The sequence below is a fragment of the Sinocyclocheilus anshuiensis genome, unplaced genomic scaffold (genome assembly GCF_001515605.1).
Source record: "Sinocyclocheilus anshuiensis isolate Anshui unplaced genomic scaffold, SAMN03320099.WGS_v1.1 scaffold366, whole genome shotgun sequence".
NCBI lineage: Eukaryota > Metazoa > Chordata > Actinopteri > Cypriniformes > Cyprinidae > Sinocyclocheilus > Sinocyclocheilus anshuiensis.
In genome coordinates this window covers 247,272-258,994 of record NW_015547673.1, presented here as the reverse complement: position 1 = coordinate 258,994, position 11,723 = coordinate 247,272, and the positions used below count along the sequence as shown (strand labels likewise).

General features: G+C 36.5%; 2 protein-coding genes across 4 annotated transcripts; both read left to right on the top strand.

The window, feature by feature from the left end:
• Positions 1 to 237: 237 nt before the first annotated feature.
• On the top strand, positions 238 to 4,646 carry LOC107702847 (protein FAM107B-like). Of its 3 annotated transcripts, none has more exons than XM_016505270.1 (5): positions 238 to 374; positions 895 to 1,139; positions 1,233 to 1,335; positions 3,860 to 4,016; positions 4,416 to 4,646. In XM_016505270.1, exons 2-5 carry the CDS (start codon positions 953 to 955, stop codon positions 4,530 to 4,532), a joined length of 564 nt encoding a protein of 187 aa, XP_016360756.1. In that variant the 5' UTR covers positions 238 to 374; positions 895 to 952; the 3' UTR covers positions 4,533 to 4,646. The 3 variants fall into 3 exon arrangements, with proteins under 3 accessions (XP_016360756.1, XP_016360757.1, XP_016360755.1); XM_016505271.1 differs by having other exon boundaries at positions 1,224 to 1,335; positions 3,869 to 4,016; XM_016505269.1 differs by having other exon boundaries at positions 1,224 to 1,335.
• A 650-nt stretch (positions 4,647 to 5,296) lies between these two features.
• On the top strand, positions 5,297 to 11,446 carry LOC107702837 (N-acylglucosamine 2-epimerase-like). Its single transcript, XM_016505258.1, has 11 exons — positions 5,297 to 5,500; positions 6,016 to 6,121; positions 6,449 to 6,524; positions 8,016 to 8,091; positions 8,720 to 8,898; positions 9,138 to 9,362; positions 9,498 to 9,579; positions 9,763 to 9,938; positions 10,039 to 10,170; positions 10,255 to 10,342; positions 10,857 to 11,446. Exons 2-11 carry the CDS (start codon positions 6,021 to 6,023, stop codon positions 10,931 to 10,933), a joined length of 1,212 nt encoding a protein of 403 aa, XP_016360744.1. The 5' UTR covers positions 5,297 to 5,500; positions 6,016 to 6,020; the 3' UTR covers positions 10,934 to 11,446.
• Positions 11,447 to 11,723: the final 277 nt, after the last annotated feature.

The window sequence follows — 11,723 nt, the reverse complement described above, 5'->3', positions numbered from 1 at the left end:
AAGAGCGTTGGTCATGTGCTCTAACCTGCCTCCATTCAGAATAAAACAGCTTTTATTAGGCTACTGATATAACAGGAGCCCTCATCTCATTAAGGTACGTTATTTTAAACATAAAATAGCCCACTATTCACACTATTTATGTGTACAATATTTGGCCTATCCGTGCGCCTTTTTGATCCTTCGTTGGATTCGTCGTTCACTCACTGCCCCCAAGCGGCGTACAAGTGAAGTGCGCCTCACGTGGACGGACAGCGAGATGAAGTGGCTCCTCTCTCCCTCTCAGGTGTCCCCTGTGTTGTTGTGAGGTAAACAGATAGCCTGCACTCGCTGCTGCTCACAGGGGACCTCGCTCATGGAGCGGTGACACACTTTCGGTGAGTTCAGAACTACGCCTTCCATATTCATAGTACAGCTTATCCGCTATATAAACGGATTTCAAGTTTGTTTCAAGTGTTATTTTCCATAATAATGTCATTACTCCTGGATGATGAGGTTTACAACATGTCTAGACTGGAATCAACATCTGAGTGAATTATTCATTGCATTTTGGTGTTTCATTTTGTTCTGATGCCTTTCTGTAAGTCAAAACTGTGATTATGATTCTTGTAATGCTTTTAAATACAATATTGTTGTGTGTCCATTCCTATATACAGATGTTTGTAGTATATAAATGTATTTTTTCAGTCAAAATTTCTAATATATCTTCGTATCCACTTGCATGAAAATGCATTTATCTGTCAGCTGGCAATTCTGGTTTTGCTTGAAATGACAAATAAATCATTTGAGCTGGCAGGCATTTGACCAGCTGATAAATTATAGATCCCCACTTAGGTGAAACTCTATCTCTCCCATCTTGTTACTCTCTTTGCTTTCGTTGACGACCCCAATGCACAGTTTCCCAGCATGCAGCAGGAGCTTTGGCTGAGGGCTCTTCTTGATACCCAAGTGTGCAATGAGATCGGCCGCTTCACAAACACTCCCGACTAGACCGTCCGAACAAGAACTCAAAAATGCCTTATCCAACAGCCTCGCAGGACACAACCACGTCTCCAACTCCAGCAGACCAGCACAGTCCAGAGCAAAGACGCCCACAGACACATTTGATTGTAGTTCTTTGCATCATCATGGCGATAATCGAGGTGCGTTGTCCTGGTGTTTTTCACAGACAGTGACATGAAAAGTGTGTCTTGTAGAATCTTGCAGAAATAACTTTTGTGTCTAAGAAAATGCAGATAAATGTGATATTGCTGAGGGCCCCTGGAACCTGAACAACCCGGTGAAAGCCTCAAGGAGCCATCAGGAGCTTCACAAAGAGCTGTTACTGGCCCACAAAAAGTAAGATCACCATAAAATGGGCCAAATCAGGTACAGTCATGGAGACTTTAATAAATCGCTGAGCTTTTTTTTTAAGTGGGTTGTTGAAATATTGATGATGCCTCGTTCTCTCTCTCTGGTCTTTTGTGTCATGCAGTCATGTGTGGACAGGACACACAGGCTGCAATCGTACACCCTCTGGTATTATCAGCAGCTAACGTCGGGCCACACTGGCAGACACTGTAATGATAGGCCTGCTGCAGTGCAGCCTCCCGACACTACTGCCGTGTCCTGCCATGAAACCTCCAAAAAACAATCGTTTGGTCAGTTTGGCAGGAAATATGGGCTCAAAAATGACAGTCAAATCTCATGATGTCTATGGAGTCCTTAACTCAAAATAAAATAAGAAGGAAAACATTGTTAACTTGAAAATTTCTATAAAACTTTTGAGTTCCCCTAGTAATTTGCATTCGCTCGCTTGTGATGGAAATAATATTAAAAGTATATGTCATGCATTTGTGGGCAAACACAAAGTGTCTCGGGGGATGCAAAACATCTGCGAGAGAATGCAAAAGCATTTAAATATTATTTATCCTCCTGAAAAACAATGAGATGGGAGGAAAAATTATATTTTAATGTTTTTGCATTTTCTCACAAAACTTTGCATTCTGTAGCAAAAATTTTGGGTAACACTTTCTATGAAGCCCGTATTTATAATACATTATAAGGGTATTCTTAAGGCATTATAATGAATGCATAATGCATTATAAAAAAACCTTATAATATGTTGTATCATCTCATGAATATTCATAAGAACAGTTTTAATATATTATAATATTTACTTATTTGTGGTTATAGCTTTTAAGAGTATGATGATTTATAACACAGTGAACACGTTGCATCCACTTTTACAATGGATTATATTTCTCATAGTTATAATGTATTATAAGTCTCATATCTTGCCATTTTTCTTATGCTACTTTACTTAAAGCGCTCAAAGACCACTTATAAGTAGTAATAATAATAATAACATTGTTTTCTCTCAAACAGCCATAAGATCAGATATCAGATCAGATGAATGTGTAATATGACACATTTGCTTTGAACTATTTTTATTGTAATATCAGTTTGATTATTTTGATGGTACCCTTTAAACAGCTGTTGATAAGTGACTCTGCAACTACATATCAACTAGCGGTCATTAGAGTATTAGTATGTCTGCTACTGTAAATATTTGCTAACACTTTATTTTAATGGTCAACCAACAGATCAACTGACTATAAGTGTCTTTGCAAGTACGTCAACTTATTCTACCATACTAGATTCTACCATTCTTGAGCATACTAATACTCTAATGAGAGTTAGTTGGCATGTAGTTGCAAAGTTGCTTATAGTCGATTGATTAAGGGGACCATCAAAATAAATTGTAACCATATAAAATAATGCATTATGCATTCATTATAATGCCTTAAGAATACCCTTATAATGTATTATAAATACGGGCTTCATAGAAAGTGTTACCAAATTTTGTTCACCAAGAAACTTTGCATTGTCTCATGAACCTTTACATTCTGTCGCAAAACTTCAGGGTTCCTCCAAGAAACTTAACGTTCCCTCGCTAAACGTTTGCGTTCCCCCTAGAAACTTTGTTCCCTCACAAAGTGTTTGCTTTTTGACACAAAACTTCAGAGTTCCCCTAAGAAACTTCACATTCACTCACAAAACTTTTGCGTTCTGTCACAAAACGAGTGAATGCAAAGTTTCTCAGGGGGTGCAGAAGTTTTGTGAAGGGGGCTCCATATTGTATGATGTCGCAATACATTTTGAAAATACAAGAAAAAAGCTTTAGCATTTTCCTCAATTATTTTAATTATTTTCTCATTTTTGAATCATTGGATAAAAGTGTCTGCTAAATACATAAATGTAAATTTCACCTAGATACATTATCATCAGTTGGCGTGCTGTACTGTATATTTAAAATATATTTTTCCCCTAGTAGGATCAATCTTCCTGTCAATCAATCTGATTTTACTAGGGATAGTTATTGGGGTTTGGTCCATCATGACTGTTTAATGGAATGGACCAAAAAAGCATCCAGACAGCACTGGATTTTCTGTTTAATGTCATGTTCATTTTTTTTCTCTCCTTATAGATATTACAGTTCTTTGACTACTTTTACATACAGTGTTGTTTATGTTAACTAAAACTATTTTAAAAACGTTTTCTTTAATTGAAATAAAGTTAAAATAAAATATAAATAATAGATGAAAAACCTAAACTTATAGAAAAAAAGTAAATAAAAAATAAGCAATGTTGCCTTGGCACTAAGTTGAAGCACTAAAACTGAAATAGAAATATTTAAAAAAAACTAATAAAATGATAAAAGCTAATGACAAAATGAATAACTTAACATGTAAAATCAAAACTGCTAAATAACAAGCTAATTCAAAATATTAATAAAAACTGTAATAGTATATAAATAATAGTAAAATAACACTGGTAAACTGTTACTTTTATATGCGCTGTTTGTGCTTGGGCCCTTTGGGTGGGACAGAGGGCTGGTGGTGTGCTGTAAGCCGGAGCTTCAGATGGTCCTGGAGAGGAGGAAGAGAGAGCAGACCCAGAGAGAGGAGGGAGAGCAGAGCAGGAGTCCCCTGGAGCAGGTGCTGCAAGAACGCCAGAGCAAACATCAGGAGATGATGGTCAGCAGCCACAGCACAGTGTGTGTGCTGAAACTAATCAAACACAAATGCTGTGATTGCACAATGAACCAGAAGGAATTCAACATTAAATCTGTAGTGTTAGTTAAATGGAAATCATATGAGTTTTAATTTTTTTGACATTGCTAGTATTACATGTTTCTTGCTTTATTTCTTGACTGTTAACCATGGTTTCCAGCATAGCTACCACATTATTTCTACTGTGTTATCATAATAAATTAATATGCACAAACTGTGCATTCACAATCTTTAGTGTAATTTTGTTTACCACACTGTAGACATGTAGGTGGAAATGTTTGTTGCATGGTCAGTTTTAAAGGTGAGATTTTCATCAGTTTTATTAGTCTTCTGTGTTTTGTGATTTGTCCTGTTGTTTCTCAGAAGGAGAAGGAAGAGGAGCAGAGGTTGCATGAGGAGGTTCAGCTCTTGGAGTTCGTCCGCGTGAGACAGAACCTGAGGAAAGTCCACACAGCTCTACAGAAGAACCTCCACTCTTGAATCTGACCAGCGCTGATCTGACTACAGGCATGCTTCATTTAGCCATTCAGCTTCATTTGCAAATAAAGTACACAGTGTTTCATTATATTCCTTATTATCTTGTTAATTAACCTTTTTCACAGTCTGTTAACAGTTCGTTACACTTTTCATTTGTGTTCTGCGATAATGAAATAATGTTCAAATAACTCAAATATCATTATTATTACTACAATTATTGGTAGGCCCTAGTACTGTAAAACCGCATGAAATCTGCTGAAATCATTCGGTCATTTTGTTGAACTTTTTGTGTTGAGAGTGGCCTGTACAAAGTTATCAAATAGGTCGTTAAATAAATAACACAATTCTACCATGGTACATGTTGAACTACACGGTTGTCGTATCCATGTTTTTGATTATTTATTATTAGTAAAAAATAATAACGAGGTAAAGAATTACCGTGGTAAAATTTTGTAATAGGTGTTAAAAGTATTTATAAATGTCATTATTGTAAGTTTTATCCTATTGTAAAATATCAAATCAGATGTAATTATTTATTGAATTAAATAAACATGGTTTTGAATGATAAAACAATCTGCTGTAATGTCACTCTACCTGCATTTGCAATAAAACGATCCTATTGTGAAAAGACGTTCTGTTTGCGCAGCAGTCAAACTGTAGCAGTGCTTGAGAAGCTAATACGTGTTGCGCAAGTGCAGCGCTTACATGAGCCCACTAAACACACCCTCGCCTGTCCTCCCGCGCTGTGATTGGATGATCAGGGACAGGAGCTGGCGAATGAGCTCAGGAAAGCGGAATAAACAGGAGCAGCTGTCTGGATGTTGGTCATATGATGCGCCGATTTTCACTGTCTGCAAAAATCGAGGAAGAGTCGATTTAACAGCGCTTTTATTTTCACTGTCACTAAAAAAGAAGATCGTTTTAAAAAGAGGCAAGTATAGCAGGGGGTTTTTCTTCATCTGGAAAAACAGGTGAGTGATTATTAAGTGCTTTGCAAGCAGGGAAATGCCAAGGGACGCAAGTTTTGACATGCTTTGTTTTTCTCGTAAAGTCGTTTACATGTACTGTCCACTGGCACGCAATATGTTTTTACAGTAATATCATCAGCTATCACAGATTTAACAAAACAGTTCCACAAATTAACTTTTTGTAGAGAGTCAGCAAACACTTTACAGTTACCTTTACTTCTAAAAGCTTTTAGTTCGTTCAAGCAGATAATGTTAATGATGCACTAAAAGCTTGTTTAATAAATGACCTGAACGGCTTTCAGTGGCTGCTATTTCTTTTTAGTTGCAAACATTTTAGGTGTATGATACACAGCAGACAGAAGAGATATAAAGCTAGCATATGGACAGTAAACATTGATTCACTAACAAAGATCAAGGGTCAGTTTTTAACATCACAGGATCACTACTGCAATGCCTACATATTCAAATTTTATTAGTCCTTCTATAAAACAGCCTTCATGCATGACTTTTATTTTAAGGAACAATGACTGCAGCACTGCTGGAACAGTATCGAGAGAGAATCCGGACTGAACTGGACAGAGTCGTGGATTTCTGGCTGAAATATTCACATGACAAAGAACAAAGGTGAAATGATTCATATTTTAATACATGGGTTTAGCAGTACTTCACTATAATTCTTTAAATGTCTAACTGGATGCTAAAATATATGTATTCTGTAAGCCTGAATGATTAATGCTGAAGCATTGAAATTGTCCTTAACACTGAACCCTGAGGGACGCCCATCATTCAAACAGTATTCATATGAAATATTTTGAAATGATTAATTATTTAAGGCATATGTGCTTACTTTGCTAAGTTATGTGTTAAAGTTCATTTAAAAATTAATTAATTTAACATGTGGATTAAATATAATGCCCCTGTTAAATGTTTGTTTCATTTTATTGACTTTAGTGGGTTTTTTAACTGCCTTGGAAAAGATGGGAAGGTCTATGATGAGCTGAAATATGTGTGGTTACAAGGGAGACAGGTTAGATTTTTTTTTTCTATTTTAGTTTTTATTTTCAAGTTCTGTCTATTCATATATTACAGTTTTTCTCAGTCGCTTTGGTGCATTTCTCAGATCAGAAATGAAATTCTCAAAACTACTCATCATCTAGTCAATTGTGCACATCATAAAAGCAGTTTCTCATTCTTTTGAACAAGTTGCAATTGCTCTGGTACATTAATGCAATTGATTATGTACATCAGTTGCTAATGTCATGTTGCTCAAAATGTACTGTACTATATAGTTCTCTGTGTTTACCCCCCAAAACATCTAGGCATTAGTTCATCGTATAAGTCATTAAATTGCAAAATGGTTGATCTAGTTGTCATAAACTGTCAAGCATATTTTCTACACATTTCTATTAGACTTTTTGTAAATTTGCCATGAATTGTGCAGGTGAATCTTGACTTTCACTAATGAAGAGAATGTAGATAAACCAATGATAAACCAGTTCTCTGAAATAGCTCAAAGGTGCATCTCATGAACCTTCAATTGGAAAGCATATATAGACAGAGGACAACACAAGAGTTACAACTTATGACAATGGATATTTCCTCGCCATTGGCCTGGCAAATCAACAGTAGCTCTGTGGCCGATGACATTTCAACCACGCCTTCTGCTTTTGGTCAGGTTGAAGCCAGCCTCATCCACATATATGAAGTTGTGAGATGGTTCACTTGTCTCCAGTTCCACGTTGCATTGCAAGGGAAGATATTCATTGTGATGTAGATGAGAATCTGTGGGCCGACAGACTGGCACGTCAGGAGATGTAGACAGACTGCACTGCAATTCATCAAACAGTGCTGCATGCAAAAGCAAAGTTCTGCCTAAGGGGTGTTTCCTGTGTTTGGCTTTCTAATTTTGTATTTTGTGCCCATATTTCTTTACTATAGCACAGTGACGTTGTAATGCTTTTTTTTGTTTGTTTTTGTCAGACCACTAGTAAAGTGTAACTGTGAATCCTATCCAGTCTCTTTCAATCAATATCCCACATACAGTAATGTGTACATTTTTACCTTTGAAATGGATATATGGCATACATAAGAAGTGCAGCCTTCTGCATTTCACTACAGTAACTGCCATCCAAATTGTTGCCATAGTTTACATCAGGTAATACTAACAGAGTGCACTGTTATATTGACAACATGACTAAGCATTTTGACTATCTTGTTTGTGAAGAATGACGCAAGGACTTTTCATTCTGATGGCACTGATATGTTCATTGACATAAATACTTACTTTTGAGAAATTAACTAAAGATTTTGAGTAAGTTAAAGGCTTTTGCAGGTAATCCAATGTGTGGTGCTGTTTGTATTAATTGTTTTGTGAAATGCACATATTTGCAAATATTAAGGATGATTCGAGAAATGCACCAAAGCGACTGAGAAAAACTGTAATCATAAGTGCTTTTTTTTTTTTGTCCCAATAAAAGCTGTGTTAAATTGAGTGTCTGATGTCTAACATATCCACTAGGTCTGGATGTACAGCAGGCTGTATCGTACAATGGAAAGATTTCACAGACCTGAGATTCTTGACGCTGCTAAATCAGGTTTGCGATTCGGTTTCTTAGTTGCTTTTTTCCATCCATCCATCCATTTGAGTAATGATGCTGAAAATTCAGCTTTGCCATCACAGGAATAAATTATATTTAAAAATAGAAAGCAGTTATTTTAAATTGTAATAATATGTCACAATATTATTGTTTTTACTGTACATCCAGACCTCTATGCTCACCAAGGCTACATTGATTTGGTCAGAAATAGAGACAGATTATATTCAGAAACTGCATCTGCAGAAATTTAAAAAAACAAAAACAAAAAAAAAGAGTGATCATAAAAATTGCATGTTTTTTTTTTATTTAGTACTGCCCTTTTAGTATCGCACGAAACAGATGTTGACATATACAGTAGTTCACAAGACTAAATAACTGAATTAACCCAATTGACCCTGTTCAAAAGTTAACATGTAAACATGTATATGTACTTAACTGTTTTATAATGTATTAAAACTAAAGCTTCACATAAAACAAAATGTCACATGACATAAAATGGGCTCCCACACTTTTATTATTATTTTTTTAATTATGTGCCAAAATGTAATCTTGCAACTTTGATTTGAACTTGGTAATCGCACAGATTTGCTGTGATCCTGTTACATCAGACAGTCTTGACTTTCAGGTGCTGCATTTCTGCAAAAGTTTGCTCGAGTTCAGGCCTCCAGCGGCCCGGGGAAATGTGCCTTCTGCCTGACGAGAGATGGACGAGCAGTGAAGGTTCAAAGGACGATATTCAGCGAGTGTTTTTATGTGATGGCCATGGATGAGCTGTCCAGGATTACACAAGACAAAGAGATGCAGGTAAAACTATTAGTCAGTATCTCACCTAGAACTTAAACTGGGTTAAATAATAATGACATAATGTATTGAACTGAGTATGACTGATGTGCTTTATAGATTTGTATTAAAAAGTGAACCCTTTCAGTAACTTTTCAGCATGTTTTTAATCTGTTTTCTCACCTTTGATGTAAATGTCAGAATTAGTTGATAGTATATATTTCATGGTCAGGTGTCAGATGTTTTGTCCATGTTCTCCACAGGCAGATGCTGAGAGCATGATGGATCGGTTGATATTCTGGGTACAGACGGATTCATCAGATCTCGGTCGTCCTCAACTTCCTGGTGATCCGCCAATCAACAGCATGGCAGTTCCCATGATGCTCCTGTGCCTGGTAGATCAGCTGACAGAGGGTAGAACTGATGTTGCAGAAAAGTACAAAGACCTGAGCGGATGGTGTGTGGAGCAGATACTACAGCATATACAGGTGAGCCAACAGAGTAAACAAGCTTCAGTGATGTGACACTAAGCTCACAATGTGCCTATAATTCATCAAATAAAAAAAAAATCTGAGATGAAGGAAATACCAAATGATACATTATACTAAATTCTTTCATCTCAGAGAGATGGAAAAGCTATTTTGGAAAATGTCACGTTGAATGGAAAGGAACTTCCTGGCTGTCAAGGGCGTTTGCAGAATCCTGGTAAATGATCATTTCAGAATATAACAGGATAAATTAATATGAATAAAGCCTCCTCATGAATTCTCAGATTAGTTTGTTAGCTTGTTATCTCCATCTGATAAAGAATCTTGCAGTAAATCCAACCTCACTGCCACTTTCCTCAAAAGTTCAGCATCTGTTGCTATCAGTGGTGTCTCTCTCTAGGTCACGCTCTGGAGGCTGGCTGGTTCCTGCTGCAGTACGCACTGAAAAAAGAAGACGCGCAGCTGCAGAAGACAGCAGTGGATAAGTTCATGGAGATCCCGTTCCACACCGGATGGGACAAACAGCATGGTGGCCTTTTCTACTTCCTGGATGTAGATGGTCATTGTCCAACTCAGGTCAGATTATATCTATGATTCAGTGTCAAATTTGACATAGGCGAGAGCAGGGTTTGTGTCATGTTTTAATGTATGTCTTTTGTTGTGTGTGTGTGTGCAGTTAGAGTGGAATATGAAGTTGTGGTGGCCTCACTGTGAAGCTCTGATCGCCTACCTGATGGCCTACAGTCACAGCAGAGAGCCTCTGCTACTGGACCGCTTCAAGCAGATCTACGACTACACCTTCAGCCATGTAAGAGATTTCATTTAGAGTAAGGCTCTTTCAGTATAATCACAGTAAGTGCAGATCCTTCATGTTCTTAATTCTTTGCTCAAGTTTTCTGATGAGGAACATGGCGAGTGGTTTGGATATCTGAGTCGTAAAGGAGAGGTTGTGCTGGATTTCAAAGGAGGATCTTTCAAAGGTGAGTAGCTATGAAGAAAATTATTTCAACTGTCAAACGTGATTCACGCTCACCTTCTGTAGATTTTTGTTGTGATTTTTCATATACAAATATACCTTTTTTGGAGCAGCAGAGCATCCTTTAGACCCAATTAGCTACACAACCATTCAAAAGTTTTGGATACTCGGGATTGTGAATGTGATTACATTTTGAAGTAACTGTTTTCTTAGAATATATTTGAAAATGTAATTTAGTCATGTGATGCAAAGCTGAATTTCCAGCTGTCCTTACTCCAGTCTTTAGTGTCACATGAGCCTTTAGAAATAATTCTAATATGCTGATTTGCTGCTTGTCATCACCGATGTTGAACAGAGGTGCTGCTTAATATTTTTGTGGAAACTGTGATACAGTGCAACTCTTTTCTTTTGATCAGTTTAATGCATCACTGCTTAGTTTTAAACTGTAGTGTACACTTTGAAAGTTGATGTGTTTGATCAGTTTTGAATCAGACACATTTACTCTAATGTTTGTCCAGGGTTCTTCCATGTTCCTCGGTGTCTCTACATGTGTGAGAAGCTTCTGGATGGTCTTCTTGAAAGGCAGGATTCTTGAACTTGCAGACATTTTGCACTCCATGACCAAGATGTGACCGATGTTCCTGTAACTGATCAGTTTGCATAAAATGCAATAGTTATACATTTTTAAAGACAGTTTTAACTATTCTAATTGGGCCCTAATTACAGTATTACTGTCACATTTATATTACAGTTTTTTTTAAGCCAGTCGTCTAACGTTTAAATGAAAACGAGACTATATAGATTTTTTTGTTTAGATTGAAATATTTCTTGCCATGACCAGTAAGTACTACGTTCGCTAGCGGATTTGTCTTGGAAAGTTTTTTTTTTTTAATATATAAAAAGGTTATTCAGCTATGTTTTAAAAAATGTTTATATAAAAATGTTCTTGAACTTTAAACCACTCCTCTGATGATCACTGTGCTGCTCTTATGAGCCTCTTTTGGTCCATTACATTTTCTTCTTAAAAAGAATTCTGCATACATTAGTGTATAAAACGCATGTAAAGACATTCCAAATGTGCTGAATAAATTGACATCTACTGAAGTTATATCTTTGATATTGACTTACTTTACTATGACACTTTTTCCTTTAGCTGATTCTTTTGATTGACTTCTGCAACGCCAAAACACCCTGCTTAAAAAATAAACACTTTATGAGTTTATAATAACTGGCTAAATAAAGTAATGAAACAGATTCCTAAAACAAGTCTAAACTTTTATTTTCTAACAAGAGTGAAAAGAAACAAAGGCAACATTGAAATGAAAATGTTTATACACAAACTCACGACAAAGCGTGTCTGCAATAGCAATACCAATAATAATATA